The 17,033-nt window shown below is 43.2% G+C and overlaps 1 protein-coding gene across 1 annotated transcript in view; it reads left to right on the top strand.

The window, feature by feature from the left end:
• The window catches only part of satb1b (SATB homeobox 1b), a 119,346-nt gene that overhangs the window by 59,622 nt on the left and 42,691 nt on the right, over positions 1-17,033 (top strand). Inside the window, exons 10-11 of the mRNA XM_084336429.1 lie at positions 1,184-1,396; positions 8,440-8,511. Of these exons, the coding sequence (XP_084192555.1) occupies positions 1,184-1,396; positions 8,440-8,511 (285 nt within the window). The remainder of the gene's footprint in view (positions 1-1,183; positions 1,397-8,439; positions 8,512-17,033) is intronic.

Raw genomic sequence — 17,033 nt, 5'->3', positions numbered from 1 at the left:
CTGATATTAGGATATTGGGCCGTTAACAAGGCTTGAATAGGGTATTAGTATTGGGTTGATACTAGGGCTGACCCCTATTAGTCGATTAGTCGACTAATCGGTCGAAAGGAGCCGTAGTCGACTGCCAACCTCTTAGTCGAATACAATTTCTTTTTTTTAATATATATATTTTTTTATCATTCTTTCCAAAAGAAGAGGCCTAGAAGCGTGGCTAACGCTAATGGCACGCATACCAGAGGCTAACTGCCTAAGAAAACAGGCACAGAGGCACTGAAAGAGGATTTCACCCATCTAATGAACACACTAGACTAGACAAATATCAAGATGTATCCATCAGTGGACCAATTGCATGCTTTTGCAGAGGACAAGAAGCCTTCAGTCGACTCATTCAGACATTAAGCACCCCCACAGCCCAAATGGAATACAAAAATAAATAAAAATATTATACTTTATTTTTTTTATTTTTTTTTGCTAATAGTCGACTAACAGCAAATTTTGGCCAATCATAGCCGACTATCCAAATCCTTAGTCGGGGACAGCCCTAGTTGATACCAGGCTTGACTAGGGTATCGATATTGGGGTGAATTTTGCCCTAATTCTAAAAGCAAAGTGACTTGATTTTCAGCATTTTCTCTTGACAGATAGAAGCATGTTAGATCCTTTAATATAAAAAAACAGATGATATCTCATCCAGTGACCCCAAACGAATGGTCTAATTCGGTACTGTTCAGTAAAAGTAATGGACCAGACCGGTCCTTGGTATCGGGCCAACGGGTCATACATAAAGCTTAGGACTCAGAGTCTGTATCGTGCATCCTGTTTACATTAACATCTGGTCATGTAGCAAAAGCTTTTATCCAAAGCAGCTGTACAACCAACCCAGCGAAGAGATACACTCCTGGCTTACATCCCCTCAGAGAAATAGCACTGCCCTCCGCTGCCTCCTCAAATACACTTTGTGTGGAGAAACATCAACCTTTTGAGTCTCTAAAAGCATCAGGTCACACACAGAAATATCAATGTTATGTGTAAGCTTCACGTCGTCATTAGCGAGTCTTATTCTCACTGTCTACGTTGTTTCAGCAGAGTTGTAAAATGGGATTATTCTCCCTCTACCTCTCTCTCTCTGTCTTCTCCTCTCACGCCCTTCCCTCTCTCCGTTCTCTCTCCCCCGCGCTCTCAGGGCTTGCTGTCGGAGATCCTGCGTAAGGAGGAGGACCCCAAGACGGCCTCCCAGTCGCTGCTGGTCAACCTGCGGGCCATGCAGAACTTCCTGCAGCTGCCCGAGGCCGAGCGCGACCGCATCTACCAGGATGAGAGGGAGCGCAGCCTGACTGCCGCCTCGGCCATGGGGCCCGCCCCGCTCATCAGCACCCCGCCCAACCGGCCCGTGCAGGTATGGAGGGGTTCATGTTTTCTCTACTGTATATTACTCCTAGATATATTCTGAGATCCGTGCACTGGTGTGAAGAGGAAAATGTCAACTTTCTATGAATATCTTTTTATTATTGCTCTACTCCTAGTTTTAACTTTATTATTGCTCTACTCCTAGTGTCAAGTAGGTTATGCTCTATTATTATATATATTGTTTAGCCGGGTTTTTTTTTTTTTTTTTTAAGGTCCCATGTCTTTTAAATTGCCTTTTTCAGTGTTTAGCATTGTTTTCTACCAATGTGGGGTTGTATCAATGGGGTCTGTGTCTCTAATTCTCATTTTGGCTCATCAATCCAGTCTCGAGTTTACGAGATCCTCCCTCACTGAACTAAGCCATTCTGATTTGACTGTTTTGCTGACGTGAATAAGGCACTGGTTGTAGTCACCGCCCACAATCAACAATTCGCTCAACAACAGAGCGAGTGGAAATACTGACACTTCCTCAAATGGGTTGACGTGGCACGGGTGCCGACAGAGAGAGCAGAGAACGAGCGAGAGAGGGAGAGAGAGAAAGAGGGAGAGAGATAGGGACATGGAGCACCCCACACACACTCCCACGCGCGCGCCCGTATTCCGATCCGTGCAATAATATTCACAGGGGTATATATTGTCATTTGAAACAAGTTACCAATGCATTGTCCTGTGGGATTATGCCCCCCGCGGCGAAATTAATTAGTATCCCCCTCAATCTCTCTATGTCTCTCTCTGTCTGCCAGTGCAGACTGTGGGTGACTGTCACTCAAAGCGCTTTGCAAGTATGGGCGGATCCCAGCCCAAAACCTTGAAAAAATCTTGAAGTGGAAAAATGCTGCTTTAGAGTACTTGATTAGAAATACAAAACAATAAAAAATTTTGGAAAAAAAACTTACAGATGTGTTCCATAGACTCACAGGAATTGTGTAACATTGCCCAAATAGTGAAAGGAATAGCAAAACATGGGACCTTTAAGTCACTTTAAAAGTCACACAGGTTAATTCGCTGGAATTAAACCCCGATATCGTTTTTGTAAAGTATGACAAAAAACCCAATACAGCCAAAAATGTACACTTTAGCCAAAACCATCACTTATATTTAAATGAGCCATTTTGACATCCAACTGGAATTGATAGTGTGTCTCATAACCTCCTAGACAGAGTGGGTACAGTCTTCACATGCGCATGAAGGTAATTAACATCAGTGTTAACCTGCATGGTACATACCTGCGCGCGCACACACACACACACACACACACACACACACACACACACACACACACACACACACACACACACACACACACACACACACACACACACACACACACACACACACACACACACACACACACACACACAGATAGATAGATACTATACACACCCTTGTGAGCAATTAAACACATGCACAAGCATGTACCCACACACATACATTTTACAAGTGCTCACCCTAGTTCATCATAGCGGGGGTGGTAACAGTACGTCATATATTGTACATTGGTAAATGACACAAACGTCCATGCACACACACATAGACACACACTCACTCACACACACACATACACACATATACACTCACTCACACATATACACATATACACACACACTCACTCACTCACTCACTCACTCACTCACTCACTCACTCACTCACTCACTCACTCACTCACTCACTCACTCACTCACTCACTCACTCACTCACTCACTCACTCACTCACTCACTCACTCACTCGCTCACTCACTCACATACACGTACTCTTGGGCACGCAATCCCAAGTATGCTTACTGGCGCCACACAATCCATTCTGTCATTTCACCCAGCTGTGTATCTTGCCAGACCTCTTATAACCTGTTTGGATACACATAGTCGAATGCAGATTGTGTCTAAATTCACGCATGATCATGATGTGAACACAGTGAAGAACACAACTTTATAGCCATTCTCTTTTACACATTTACAACTTGCTCGCTCACGCCCAGTGCTTGGGCATCTTTAAAGGTAGAATCTGTAATGCAGTCAAACAGAGGCCTCTAGGCAAAAGAGACCCGCTTGGTAATGCACTTAGTTTTTTTTGTTTTGGTCTGATGTGTGGGTTGGAATTGAATGGGGAATTTGCTATCGGTGGCCACACCTCAGGCTCTGCTACTCCAACCCAGTTACTGAACTCCAACGCAGAATAAAACTCCCAACATCGGACTAAAACGAAACATGTGTAATACCAAGCAGGGCTCTTTTGCCTAGAGGTAGCTATTTGGCGGCTTTACAGATTCTACCTTTAAACCGCCCTCTTGGAATAAGGCGTGCCCTGTAATCAGAAATCTTTCTAGCGTCTTGTCAGTCAGTCCCCTCGCTCTACCACTCTGACTTAACCGTGACACCACTCTCTCTACAATCCCCCCCCCCCCCCCCCCCCACGACCACCACAAAAAGAATTCCCTCATTTCAAAGGTATGTGGTGACTTTTTTTACCATTGAAGCCCATTTGAAGTGAGGTCAAGATAAAGAAAAGGCCTCCTCTGTCCTGACCGCACCCATAGATGACGAGGCTTTAATGTACACGAGAGACACGAGTTCCACAGAGTCTCACCAAAGCCCACCCATGATGTCCAAGACGGTGCCTCTCCATTTTAGCTGTGCAGCGAGATCGCAGCAGTCACCCTTAACTCATTCGGGGCCATTCAATTTCCCCATCTAGCTATAGCACGGCCAGGTTTTCATTACATAGTTTCACTCTGCGTCACGTTGTTTGTAGAGCTAAATCTATATTTTATATTCTAGTTAAGCATTACATCACACGCAGGAGTGGTTTGTGACCAATAAACCATGCCTAGGGGTGGTTGTTAGGCCCGAGGCGCAGCCGAGGGTCGTTAGACCCCCCTAGGCATGGTTTATTGGTCACAAATCACGACTGCACGTGGTGTAAAGCTTTTATACAACTGCCAGATTCATCCAACCTTATTTCTATACAATAAACACACATTAATCGAAGATTTATTGAAAAAACCATCCGCCAGAAAAAGTAGTTCCCACAACTCCATGTGGAAGCAGCTTGAAGTGCATCCAACCAAACTAACACATCCAACTGTGTATTATTGGAATGATTGAGAGAAGTTGCCTCATGTGGAAGCAGCTTGAAGTGCATCCAACCAACTAACACATCCAACTGTGTATTATTGGAATGATTGATTGAAAATTTTATTACCAGATGCAGAATGGGTACAATACAGTACGGCTCAATACACACAATTGTTAAGGGAATGCATAGGGAAAAAACTTTTTCTTCGCCCTATTTTTTTATTTATTTCTTTTAGCCTAAACTTAACCAGTTGGAAACCAGGGGTACAGTAATAAAATTAGCAATCAACCAATCAATCAATTCAATAGACCATGCTCAATCAATTAATCTATCAATCAAACCGCGATTTTTCTTTTGTTCTAGATTGCCTCAAGACCCATCAATTACATCATCCAACATTGTTTAAAGGGCTAACACATTCCCCTTGACAGAATCGCTTCATATTTAGTCGTTTAGTCGCCATTAACATATCCATTTGTAAATATTATTGGCCACCTTCTTGTGATCCGGCGGAGTGATGTGATGTGGGTCGGTTGTGGGCGGGTCCTGGGCCAGCAGCGTGGATTGTTGCCAATAAAGACGTGTAAAATGACTGTTTCAGCCAATCAGAATCGAGAAATTTGCATGCCGTTGTATAACTATGGATACAATACCATGGTCATTTGACAGTAACTATCTTCTGTTCAAGATGCAAAAAATTATTAATGTTTTCATGAATACGTTTGTGCGTTATCCCGTGGTGAATATGAGTATAATTTCGGAATGATCCGGGCTACTAAAACCATTGGCGTTTCGTCCCTGGACACACTATTATTTTCAAATCAAATGCATATGATAGGTATTATGTTTCATCATGAATGCATGAAAGGGGGGGGGGGGCTCGTTTCTGATGAATTGATTGCCAATAATGGCATTCGTTATTACCACAACACACGCCGATCAGGGGGATGGGTATGAAAACCATGCACGATCAAGCTGAAATTGACGTCAGATTGTCCTTTCCAAAAATAATATTCCAATTATTTGATCACCATCTGGTTCATCCTATGCCCATCTAGTCCACGACATAATCCACCACAACATATAGATCGGGGGTCCTGAAAACGATTCAATGCGATCGAGTGAAGCCCTAGGTTTCCCATTACTAGAAAAGCCCGTCCGGAGACATTTTAGTGTAGCACCCGGTCTGGAACAGGGTTTACTGCACTCTCGATACTGCCTACTAGCAGGATCTGGCCAGTACTGCACCTTCGGAGTCCCAGTATGCCTTTTAACGGCAACATACAGGTCCCTGACATTGAATAGGATATTAAAATTAAAAAAAAGGGAAAACTATCCAAAAACGTATATATACATTTTTGGCCATTAACCGTTGGCGCCCAATAACGTATATATACGTGAAAGGCCCCGAAAGTGTTAAAGGAAGACACCAACTTTTGGGGAAATTGGCTTATTTGCCGTCTTCCCCGGAGTCAGAAGATGGTGAGTGCAGTACAGAGAGAGGGACCTGCGGCACGCTAGCTAGTTTACATGTGGTGATGAGTGGATACGGACTTACGGATTAGCCTACCGTCAAAAGTAACAACTCCAACAACTCCAAAACGGTCTCATTTACATGTTGTGACTTGTGTATTTACCACATGTAGGAATAACAATGTCAAATGAGACGTTGTAATTTTCTAAGCAGATAAATAGTCTGGACAATTTTCTTGACAAACAACTGTCGGCTGGATGCAGTGATATGTCTCCTCTAAAGCCCTGTTGTAACTTCCGTCAACAAAACCAATGTGACTAGCTAACCTACAGAAGAACTAATCAGGGACTGCAAATCTTTGTAAGAGAGGCAATTTATGATGAATTCTGGACAAACCAAGATCCAGAACCTTATGAACCAGAATTTACAGAGGAGGAACTACAGGTTCAAGAAGGGAGGCTGAGGCAGTTATTTCTACATGTGGTAAATACACAGTAAATACACAACATGTTTTGGAGTTGTTGGAAAGGGTATTTCGTTACTTTTGACGGTAGGCTAATGGTCCGTATCCACTTTCAGTCATTGTGTAAACTAGCTAGCCTGCTGCTGGTCTCTCTCTCTGTACTACACACACAGAGATGAGATGGGTATCTATCTTCTTGTCTGACTGTGGGGTAGACGGCTTCTAAAAAGTTGGCGTGTTCCTTTAAGAGAAGCAGAAAGAGATTCTGAAGCAGTGGCTTTGAACTTTAAAGGAGAGCCACTTTGCAGTTCACGGCTCATCCTTCTAATCGGAGACTGTGTCAGCTCAGGACAGGGCCTGGGAGAGAGAGAGGGTCTTTGTACAAGGACACACTGAACTGAGGAAAAAGACATACAGACATTATCAGACATACCTCTGTTGATGCCCTAATTCTGTTTACGTCTGTCCTCCCAGATGAGCAGATCAGGAGGTGTCTTCACCTTTTTTTTTGGATTGAATAATTGCATCAAGCATAATTTCAGAGGCTTTGGTGTGAAGAGTGTGATTGTGTGCCGTTTAAATCTGTCTAATAGCCAGTACGGAACACACAGGCCTCACAGTGTCGAGCTTATGAACCTTTGCCACCAAGGTCAACAGATGATGCTTTTGATCAATTTGATAGGTGAGCCCTGAAACCAATTACTACCATACATACCAGCCAGAAATGATAATATGGCCGTGCCTTCGCTTCCAGACTGAAATACAAGCTCTCGCTTTACGCTAATGTCTTCTGTGTTTTCCTTATCGCTCACTATTCTCTGTTAACACACGAGCACGTTGACATGAGTCCTGACATACGTGTGTGTACACAGCTCCTCAGCAGTATGACTCGCACCCAGAGCCATATATTACGTCTGTAGATCAGCGCCTGCAGATCAGGAACTCAAAAGGCAATTCACAAACATACGCACACACACACACACACACACACACACACACACACACACACACACACACACACACACACACACACACACACACACACACACACACACACACACACACACACACACACACACACACACACACACACACACACACACACACACACACACACACACACACACACACACACACACACACACACACACCTGGACATATGCCAACCTCTCCTATGTAGCGATGCAGAGTGAATTTAGTGGCATAAATCAGCCAGGGTGGCAATTCAGCAGAGACAGAGGCGGGTTTTATAGGCCTCATAAAAGCAGCGGTGGAGGTATGTATCTCACGTGTGCCGATGGGTGGCTGACTCCCCGCACCAGTCGCTGCACGTCCCGGCCTTAACAATTAGCTCTATATGACAAGCCCTTGACTCAGACTGACAAGCTCGCCTTCAGGAGTCATAAAAAAAAAATAGGATGAAACGCCCAGAAATGCTTCCAACATTCCAGTTCCACCGCAAATTTGAGGATTATGTTCTTTCTTTTTTTTTCTCCTCATTATTATTATTATTATTATTATTACGAAAGCCCCGAAATGGCTCGTGTTAGGTGTCTAGACAAATGTTTAAATATATATTTTTCAAGCACAGGCAGTTTTTTCTGTGTTATTAGTGGTTTATTTGAATATTCTGAACTTGTGCCCTCAGTTTTGATTTTAGTCATCTCCTTCCAGATGGGATGGCTCATGTGATTATGGCTATCATGTTAAACTTTTCATCAGTCGTGGGTTTTTGTTACCTTGTTGGAAGGTTATCTCGAGACCTGTCAAAAACCACTGAATGAAGATGATCTGATATTTCACTTTGCAACGTATGTTTTCCCGTCACTGGCTCGACATGAGAGCACAAGCACATTTTATACATGCTGTTTGAAGAATAACACAAACGATGCTTAGTTTCAGATAAGCGTACATGGGAACAGTGTACGTTCCTGTGTTTGTGTGTGTGTTTAGCCGTATTCCCTCTCGTTTCCCTTTTGAGTCTGAACAAACATGGCTGTTGTTGTCTTATCGACCCTGCAGCCCCGGAGAGAAGACTGCAACAACATCAGACCCGAGGACTGGAACCCCCGGATCCCTGTGGGCATCTCCCCTGTGAGCATCACACCCCCACCCCCACACAACCACCACCACCATCTACACTCACACTCTCACTGCACATCTCCCAGCATGTGATTCCTTGTTGTTTCACTATTCTACATGTTTGCAGAGCGTGTCATGTAAACAGGAATACGTACAAGTTCGTTTTTCCTTTCAAGTATACAGTACAGCTGCTAGCCCTCATTCTGCATCAGCCGTCAGTTGAGTTTTGGTTGTATATGAGTTGGATAGGGGGGGAAATATCAAACTTAAACCGACATTACACACAAATAGTTTTAGATTGGTTGGTTCAGTATTTCCCATACATAGATTAACTAGCGTTCAAGTTTATTTTTGTCACCTCCCTCTCCTTTTAGAGAATAGAGGAGTGACATTATTTTAGTATAGAGGAGTAATAATAATAATAATAATACATTTATTTTATATAGCACCTTACATAAGGTATCTCAAAGCACTTTACAGACATTGTATTATAGTACATGGACAAGTGACATTTTAGAGTATAGAGGAGTGACATTCTTTTAGACTATAGATGAGTGACGTTCTTTTAGAGTATAGAGGAGTGACGTTCTTTTAGAGTATAGAGGAGTGACGTTCTTTTAGAGTATAGAGGAGTGACGTTCTTTTAGAGTATAGAGGAGTGACGTTCTTTTAGACTATAGAGGAGTGACATTCTTTTAGAGTATAGAGGAGTGACGTTCTTTTAGAGCAGGGGTAGGCAACCCTAGGCACGCATGCCTGCATAGGCACGCGGGGGCATTTTCATAGGCACAGGGGGCAGCATTAAAAAGAAAATATATATATATATATATATATATATATTAGTGCTGTCAGGCGATTAAAATTTTTAATCTAATTAATTACAGGTTTTGTAATTAATTAATCTAATTAATCGCATTTTAATCGCATATTTATATTTCATATTCATATAAATATTTAAAATTCAAGGACATTACATTATTGTAGCAGGTGACTGATCAATTAAATACACCAAGAAGAATGCTTTAGAAATCAATTTTATTAAATAAATAAAATAAATAAAATGAAAACATACCTCTCAATAAGGTAACATTTGTTGCTGATACAGCTAACAGTTTACACTAAGCTACAGTATCCTCAAATCAGGGTCTACTGCAGGGTCTACTGCAGGATCTAGTGCAGGGTCTACTACAGGGTCTACTGTATGCATGACATCTATTCCTCAGCTTGTTTACATTGTCTGAGTGTAAGGCTGCCCTCTTCTTTTGGACTATGTGACCTGCAAGTGAAGAATGCTTTAGAAATCAATTCTATTAAATTGAATAAATAAATAAATAAAATGAATGAAAACATACCTCTCAATAAGGTAACATTTGTTGCCGATACAGCCAATAACAGTTTACACTAAGCTACAGTATCCTCAAAAATCAGGGTCTAGTGCAGGGTTTACTACAGGGTCTACTGTATGCATGACATCTATTCCTTGAGCCAATTGCTAAGACAAACAAGCTTCAGCTTGTTTACATTGTCTGTGTGTAAGGCTGCCCTCTTCTTTTGGACTATGTGACCTGCAAGTGAAGAATGCTTTAGAAATCAATTTTATTAAATTGAATAAAATAAAATGAATGAAAACATACCTCTCAATAAGGTAACATTTGTTGCTGATACAGCCAATAACAGTTTACACTAAGCTACAGTATCCTCAAAAATCAAAACAGCCCACAGCAAGCTAGTGTCTGGGGGCATGACTACAGGGTCTAGTACAGTGTCTACTACAGTGTCTGGGGGCATGACTACAGGGTCTAGTACAGTGTCTACTACAGTGTCTGGGGGCATGACTACAGGGTCTAGTACAGTGTCTACTACAGTGTCTGGGGGCATGACTACAGGGTCTACTACAGTGTCTGGGGGCATGACTACAGGGTCTACTACAGTTTCTGGGGGCATGACTACAGGGTCTACTACAGTGTCGGGGGTCTTTATCCATGGAATAATCAAAGTATACAAAGCATAATCCGTGCCTGGGAAGGCGGGCTGTCGTCGGCAGAATAATCCGGTATACAGGTCCACTCGCTCGTCGGCTCTGGGGCTCCTCGGGTGCAGCTTCACGTGGGGTCAACCACCCTGGATAAGCAGCCAGTTCTCTGCCCGAAACGATGGGGTACTGACTACGGTAGTATTCTCACCGCACGAAGCACTATATATTAACAGACTATTATTAGCTTAATAGACTACGTCCAACTCGACGATATAGTGCCAAATATGACTATTCAAATATTAATATACTGACTACAGGGTCTAGTACAGTGTCTACTACAGTGTCTGGGGGCATGACTACAGGGTCTACTACAGTGTCTGGGGGCATGACTACAGGGTCTAGTACAGTGTCTGGGGGCATGACTACAGGGTCTAGTACAGTGTCTGGGGGCATGACTACAGTGTCTAGGGGCATGACTACAGGGTCTAGTACAGTGTCTACTACAGTGTCTGGGGGCATGACTACAGGGTCTAGTACAGTGTCTACTACAGTGTCTGGGGGCATGACTACAGGGTCTAGTACAGTGTCTACTACAGTGTCTGGGGGCATGACTACAGGGTCTAGTACAGTGTCTACTACAGTGTCTGGGGGCATGACTACAGGGTCTAGTACAGTGTCTGGGGGCATGACTACAGGGTCTACTACAGTGTCTGGGGGCATGACTACAGGGTCTAGTACAGTGTCTGGGGGCATGACTACAGGGTCTAGTACAGTGTCTGGGGGCATGGTCTACTACAGTGTCTGGGGGCATGACTACAGGGTCTGGGGGCATGACTACAGGGTCTAGTACAGTGTCTGGGGGCATGACTACAGGGTCTAGTACAGTGTCTGGGGGCATGGTCTACTACAGTGTCTGGGGGCATGACTACAGGGTCTACTACAGTGTCTGGGGGCATGACTACAGGGTCTACAGTGTCTGGGGGCATGACTACAGGGTCTACTACAGTTTCTGGGGGCATGACTACAGGGTCTACTACAGGGTCTGGGGCATGACTGCAGGGTCTAGTGCAGGGTCTAGTGCAGGGTCTACTGTATGCATGACAAATCTATTCCTTGAGCCAATTGCTAAGACAAACAAGCTTGTTTACATTGTCTGAGAGTAAGGCTGCCCTCTTCTTTTGGACTATGTGACCTGCAAGTGAAAATAGCCTCTCACATGGCACAGAGGTAGCAGGAGTAGCCAGATATTTGCGAGCAAGAGGAGACAGCTGTCCATAGGCTTTTGCGTGAGCTGCCCACCACTCCAGTGGACAGTCATTCATTCCGATGCTGGGCTCAGCTTTGTAGAGGTCTAATTGTCCTGACAGTACCCTGACTTCATCTGAATCAGAGTCTGAAGACAGCAGGAGGAGGGTCCTCTTCGCTGGTGGCTCGTCCTCTGTGGCTTGTGGAGCAGCTTTGTCTGCTTCTGGTCCTGGCAGCATCTCTTTAAGCCAGGTCCACACCTAATAAGAGGGACAATTAATTAGTTGCATAGGACTTTTCATGACAGCCTAAGGACTTAACACTGGTCTTCTCATTCACACACACACCTCATCCCTCTCGTCCTTTGGTACGCTCTTCAAGTCCTTGAATCGCGGGTCGAGGGCTGTAGCCAGCTTCAGCCATCTGTTGTTGAGGGTCGCTTTGCGTGCGTCCAGGTCCTTCGTGAAGCTGGCCTTGAACTTTACCATGTAGCCCGGATCCTCCTCGTTGAGGTCCATGATGCGGTTTAGGTGGCAGAGTGCGGGGAGCACCACAGAGCATGAGACGTAGGTTTCCCCTCCAAGGAGCTCAGTCACATACCTGCAGTGAAACAAGAGAGCGAGAGAGAAAGAGGTGAAGGTGTGTGTATGAGAGGGAGATAGGTGTGTGTATGGGGGAGAGAGGGGGGGTGAGGTGTGTGTATGGGAGAGAGATAGGTGTGTGTATGGGGGAGAGAGGGGGGGGGGTGAGGTGTGTGTATGGGAGAGAGAGGGGTGAGGTGTGTGTATGGGGGAGAGAGGGGGGGGGTGAGGTGTGTGTATGGGAGAGAGATATGTGTGTGTATGGGGGAGAGAGGGGGGGGTGAGGTGTGTGTATGGGAGAGATAGGTGTGTGTATGGGGGAGAGAGGGGGGGGGTGAGGTGTGTGTATGGGAGAGAGATAGGTGTGTGTATGGGGGAGAGGGGGGGTGAGGTGTGTGTATGGGAGAGATAGTGTGTGTATGGGGGAGAGAGGGGGGGTGAGGTGTGTGTATGGGAGAGAGATAGGTGTGTTAGGGGGAGATTGGGGGGTGAGGTGTGTGTATGGGAGAGAGAGAGTGGGGTGTGAGGTGTGTGTATGGGGGAGAGAGAGAGAGGAGGGGGGTGTATGGGGGGAGAGAGAGAGGGAGAGACACTTACCTGCAGGGCTCAAGTACAAGCTCCAGCTTCTTCAGTTTGTCACACTCTGTGGGGGTCAGCATGGACAGCTTGTGGTTCTGTTGGGCCAAAGTGGCAGTCACAGCCTCCTGGTTCCTCAGGTACCGTGAGATCATGGCCAGTGTCGAATTCCACCTTCCAATTCAATAAAATAATATTAGTCCCACTGGGGTTGTTAATGCAGCATGATGCAATTGTACAGAATACAAAGAAATAAACACACACACACACTAAATTTACCTAAGCATACAACAGGTAGTTAAACAGTCTCACCTTGTGGATACATCTTGTATCATGGCTCTTTTGCTTGTCCGAGGGCAGTCTGCTGCTGCTGCAGTTCTTCTGTACTGGCAGGGCTGTGCTTGAAGTGGCCTACAATCTTGCGGCACTTTGCCAGGGTGGTGTCAAGGCTTCTGTCCTCAAGGGAGACTGTGATGGTTCTTTGCAGCACGTGTGCAGCACATGGCATGTGCTGGAACGGCATATAGCGCCTGCTGCTATCATATTACGGGCGGAATCAGTCCCAATAGATGTGACTTTATCTTTTATATTCCACTCCTCTATTACGGTGTTGAACTGTTCAGCACACGCATCGGCGAAATGGCGGCCCACAGTTTTGGTCACCGTTAATGCAAATGATTGCAGTTTCCACTCAGTATCGATCAAGTGCACTGTGACACCCAATAATTATGATTGCCCACCGACGTCCAGTGATCACCCGTTAGGGCCATTGGGCCAGCCCGTGCCAACACTTCTTCCCTCGCCTCCCTCTCTGTGTCATACATGTTGTGGATCCTTTTCATCACTGTAGCTCTCGAGGGTAGCTTGTAATTTGGGTCAGACGACGCTATTCGAAATGACTCCGCTAAACCCTTATCTTCCACTATAGCTATTGGCCTACATATTTTGCTATCCACTTCGCGACGCTGTTGGTTAGTTTGTCTGTGGTGGATTTACTCAACCGTTTGCCTAACGGTAATTCTCCAAGAGTGGTTTGACGAAGCGTGCGAGTTGCTCTGGAGCTAACGTTAGCTACACTGGAGCTGCTCGAACAACTTGCCTGGACATGTTTAGCGTTCATGTGATACGTTAGACTAGAGCAGCTTCGGTGTACGCAAATTCTTTTTGACATAAGCTACATATTACAATGGTCTTGTTTACTGTCCCATCTATATTCTTTTTGAAATTGAACTTGCCGTTCATAGGTCCCAGGAGTATCGCCTCGGGTGATGCTGACATCTTGTTCCAGCTGAGCTAATTCCTTTGTGTGTTTGTTTTGTTTGATAGACGACGCATGTGTGAAGTGACGATCAAGGTAGGCTACGGGTCATTCAATGGGCCAAGTTTAATACGCCCAACTCAAGCGTGGATTTCAAAATAAAAGCGCACCGATTTGCCACTTGTCTAAAGTAAATATAGGTCGGCTGTAATTAATTTTGCGTCAATTTTCATAACGCGATAATTTGCTGTGTAATTAATTAATCTAATTAACGCGATAAACTGACAGCCCTAATATATATATATATATATATTTATATATATATATATAATTTTTTTTGTTTTTGTTTTTGCTTTTAAATATTATAGTGAAATATTTTGCACTGTTGTCGCATTTATCTTTTTGAAATCCTCCCACAGGTTCTTTTTACTACCACATATTTAATTGAGACCCTTTATTTGTTTATTATTTCAATTTAACTGGAAATACATTGCTACATCATTCAGTAACATTTGCAGAGCCTTATAACAAAACCATTATTACGGTCACCATTGTGACCAGTGGGATTAATCAACACATTTTATTATTTATTTTTCTATTTCATTGAACATTGCACATGTTAAAAGCCATTTTTTTACTCAAAATGTGAGTATTACCAAGTCAACTTGTGTTCTTAAAACAATGACAATAAACATAGTTTTATTAGGTTGAAATAATGTGGTTGTGTACTTATTTTTCTGTTAACTTATTATGGATTGAAAACTGAAAACCTTAATGCACAGTAACTGAACTCACTATTTTTAAGTTCTGGTAACTTATTATTATTATTTTTTTTACAGTGTAGTCTTGCGATCAATCAAAACTTATTTACACGATATACCTCACATTCACCCTCCATTCACATCCTGGTGTTCTCCTGGTATTCTCCATTAGGCCTGTAGGTGGAGCTATGACAGCACACGTACAGTACACACACCGATGGTGTGTGATGTGTCCAAAAATGAATGGGCAAATGTGAGTGAAATGGTCGCACTGTATGCAGCTGTTTGTCTGCATTGCATTCCCCCCCCCCCCCCCCCCCCAACTCAGATTTAGGGTTGATACAACCATCATAATAATATTGTTAATAATAACAATAATGATGTAATAATGTAAAAATTATCATTAAAAATACCTGATTATGAGAAAAAAAATTACGATGCATGGAATATTGTTGAGGCACACTAGTTACAACTATATTTCAAACAGGCACTCCATGTCAAAAAGGTTGCTGACCCCTGTTTTAGAGTATAGAGGAGTGATTTTCTTTTAGAGTATAGAGGAGTGACATTCTTTTAGAGTATAGAGGAGTGACATTATTTTAGAGTATAGAGGAGTGACGTTCTTTTAGAGTATAGAGGAGTGACGTTCTTTTAGACTAGAGGAGTGACATTCTTTTAGAGTATAGAGGAGTGATGTTCTTTTAGAGTATAGAGGAGTGACATTCTTTTAGAGTATAGAGGAGTGACATTCTTTTAGAGTATAGAGGAGTGACATTCTTTTATAGCAGTGGTCACCAACCTTTTTAAGCTCAAGATCACTTTTTTTTTTGGTCAAGGCAAGATCTACCTATTGAAGCGTTGAGAGAAAAAGACAGCCAAGACTGTACTTTAAACTAAATGACTTGTATTTGCCTGTATTGTAATTACATGCAATGCTTTGGTCCAACATTAAAACGTCAAAGTAGAACTGTAATGTGGACCTTCTCAGTCAGTGCTAAGTGCAGTCCTCTTATGCAGCATCACTTTTCACATCAAAACAAAAGTAGAACTGTAACGTGGACTCTCATATTATTAACATTAGAAAATGCTAATTGTAAATATGTTTGTCAAAGTAGAACTGTAATATGTACTTTCTCAGTCAGTGCTAAGTGCAGTAATCTTATGCAGCATCACTTTTCACATCAAAACAAAAGTAGAACTGTAATGTGGACTCTCAGGGAAAGATACAAATTTTATTATTATTTTTTTTTTTTTACATATTTCTTTTTTTCAGGGAAAGATCTACAGGGAAGGTCTCAAAGATCGACCAGTCGATCGCGATCGACGGGTTGGTGACCACTGTTTTAGAGTATAGAGGAGTGACGTTATATTAGAGTATAGAGGAGTGACATTATATTAGAGTATAGAGGAGTGACATTATTTTAGAGTATAGAGGAGTGACGTTATTTTGCGTCCTGGCTCGTCACCCAGCAGCAGCATCAACACAAAGTAATACAAAAATGAATCCATAAGAACAGATTGATTTCCCAAATGACAATACAATAACGATACAAATGATTCTCCAAAAACATGCACATATCAACAGTGTTTCTGTTGCATGTACATAACGTCCTTTTTGTTGCATGTTTTTATGTCCTCTGCAAATAATATAACTAGCCAGAACTAACCAAAGAAATTATTTGTGGACTGATGGTCACAGGATTTTGTGAGCTCTATTATCTCTTTGAATCTAGTGCCTATATAAAAAACTGTTATTGTATATATTGTGATGCCAGTGATGTGTTTATCGTTTTCCAATAAATAAGTTATTCCGGAAATAAGTCCAACAGGCAAACGAATATTAACTGACAAAAGGTCCTAGCTAAAAAAACAACCTGTGTTATTGCCTGTTTAATGTTGGGGTATTACTGAATTAGTTCGTTTGCTTTGTTCCGATTCAGGGAGACACTATAATGATACAATGTTGCACTTGTCCCTTAGTTCGTTTGTGTTCACACGGCTGTGTTAACAGCGGACCAAAACAAACGCACGCGCGAGCAAACTGTCTCGCTGGTCATTGGTCAGATTTTGGGGTGTGCCCCCCCCCCCCCCCCCCCCCCCCCCCCCCCCCCCCTAACCCTGAATCTCCGTGTTACATT

This window comes from Notolepis coatsorum (assembly GCF_963971535.1).
Source record: "Notolepis coatsorum genome assembly, chromosome: 19".
In the NCBI taxonomy this organism is placed as follows: Eukaryota; Metazoa; Chordata; class Actinopteri; order Aulopiformes; family Paralepididae; genus Notolepis; species Notolepis coatsorum.
This window is presented reverse-complemented; position numbering and strand designations above follow the sequence as displayed.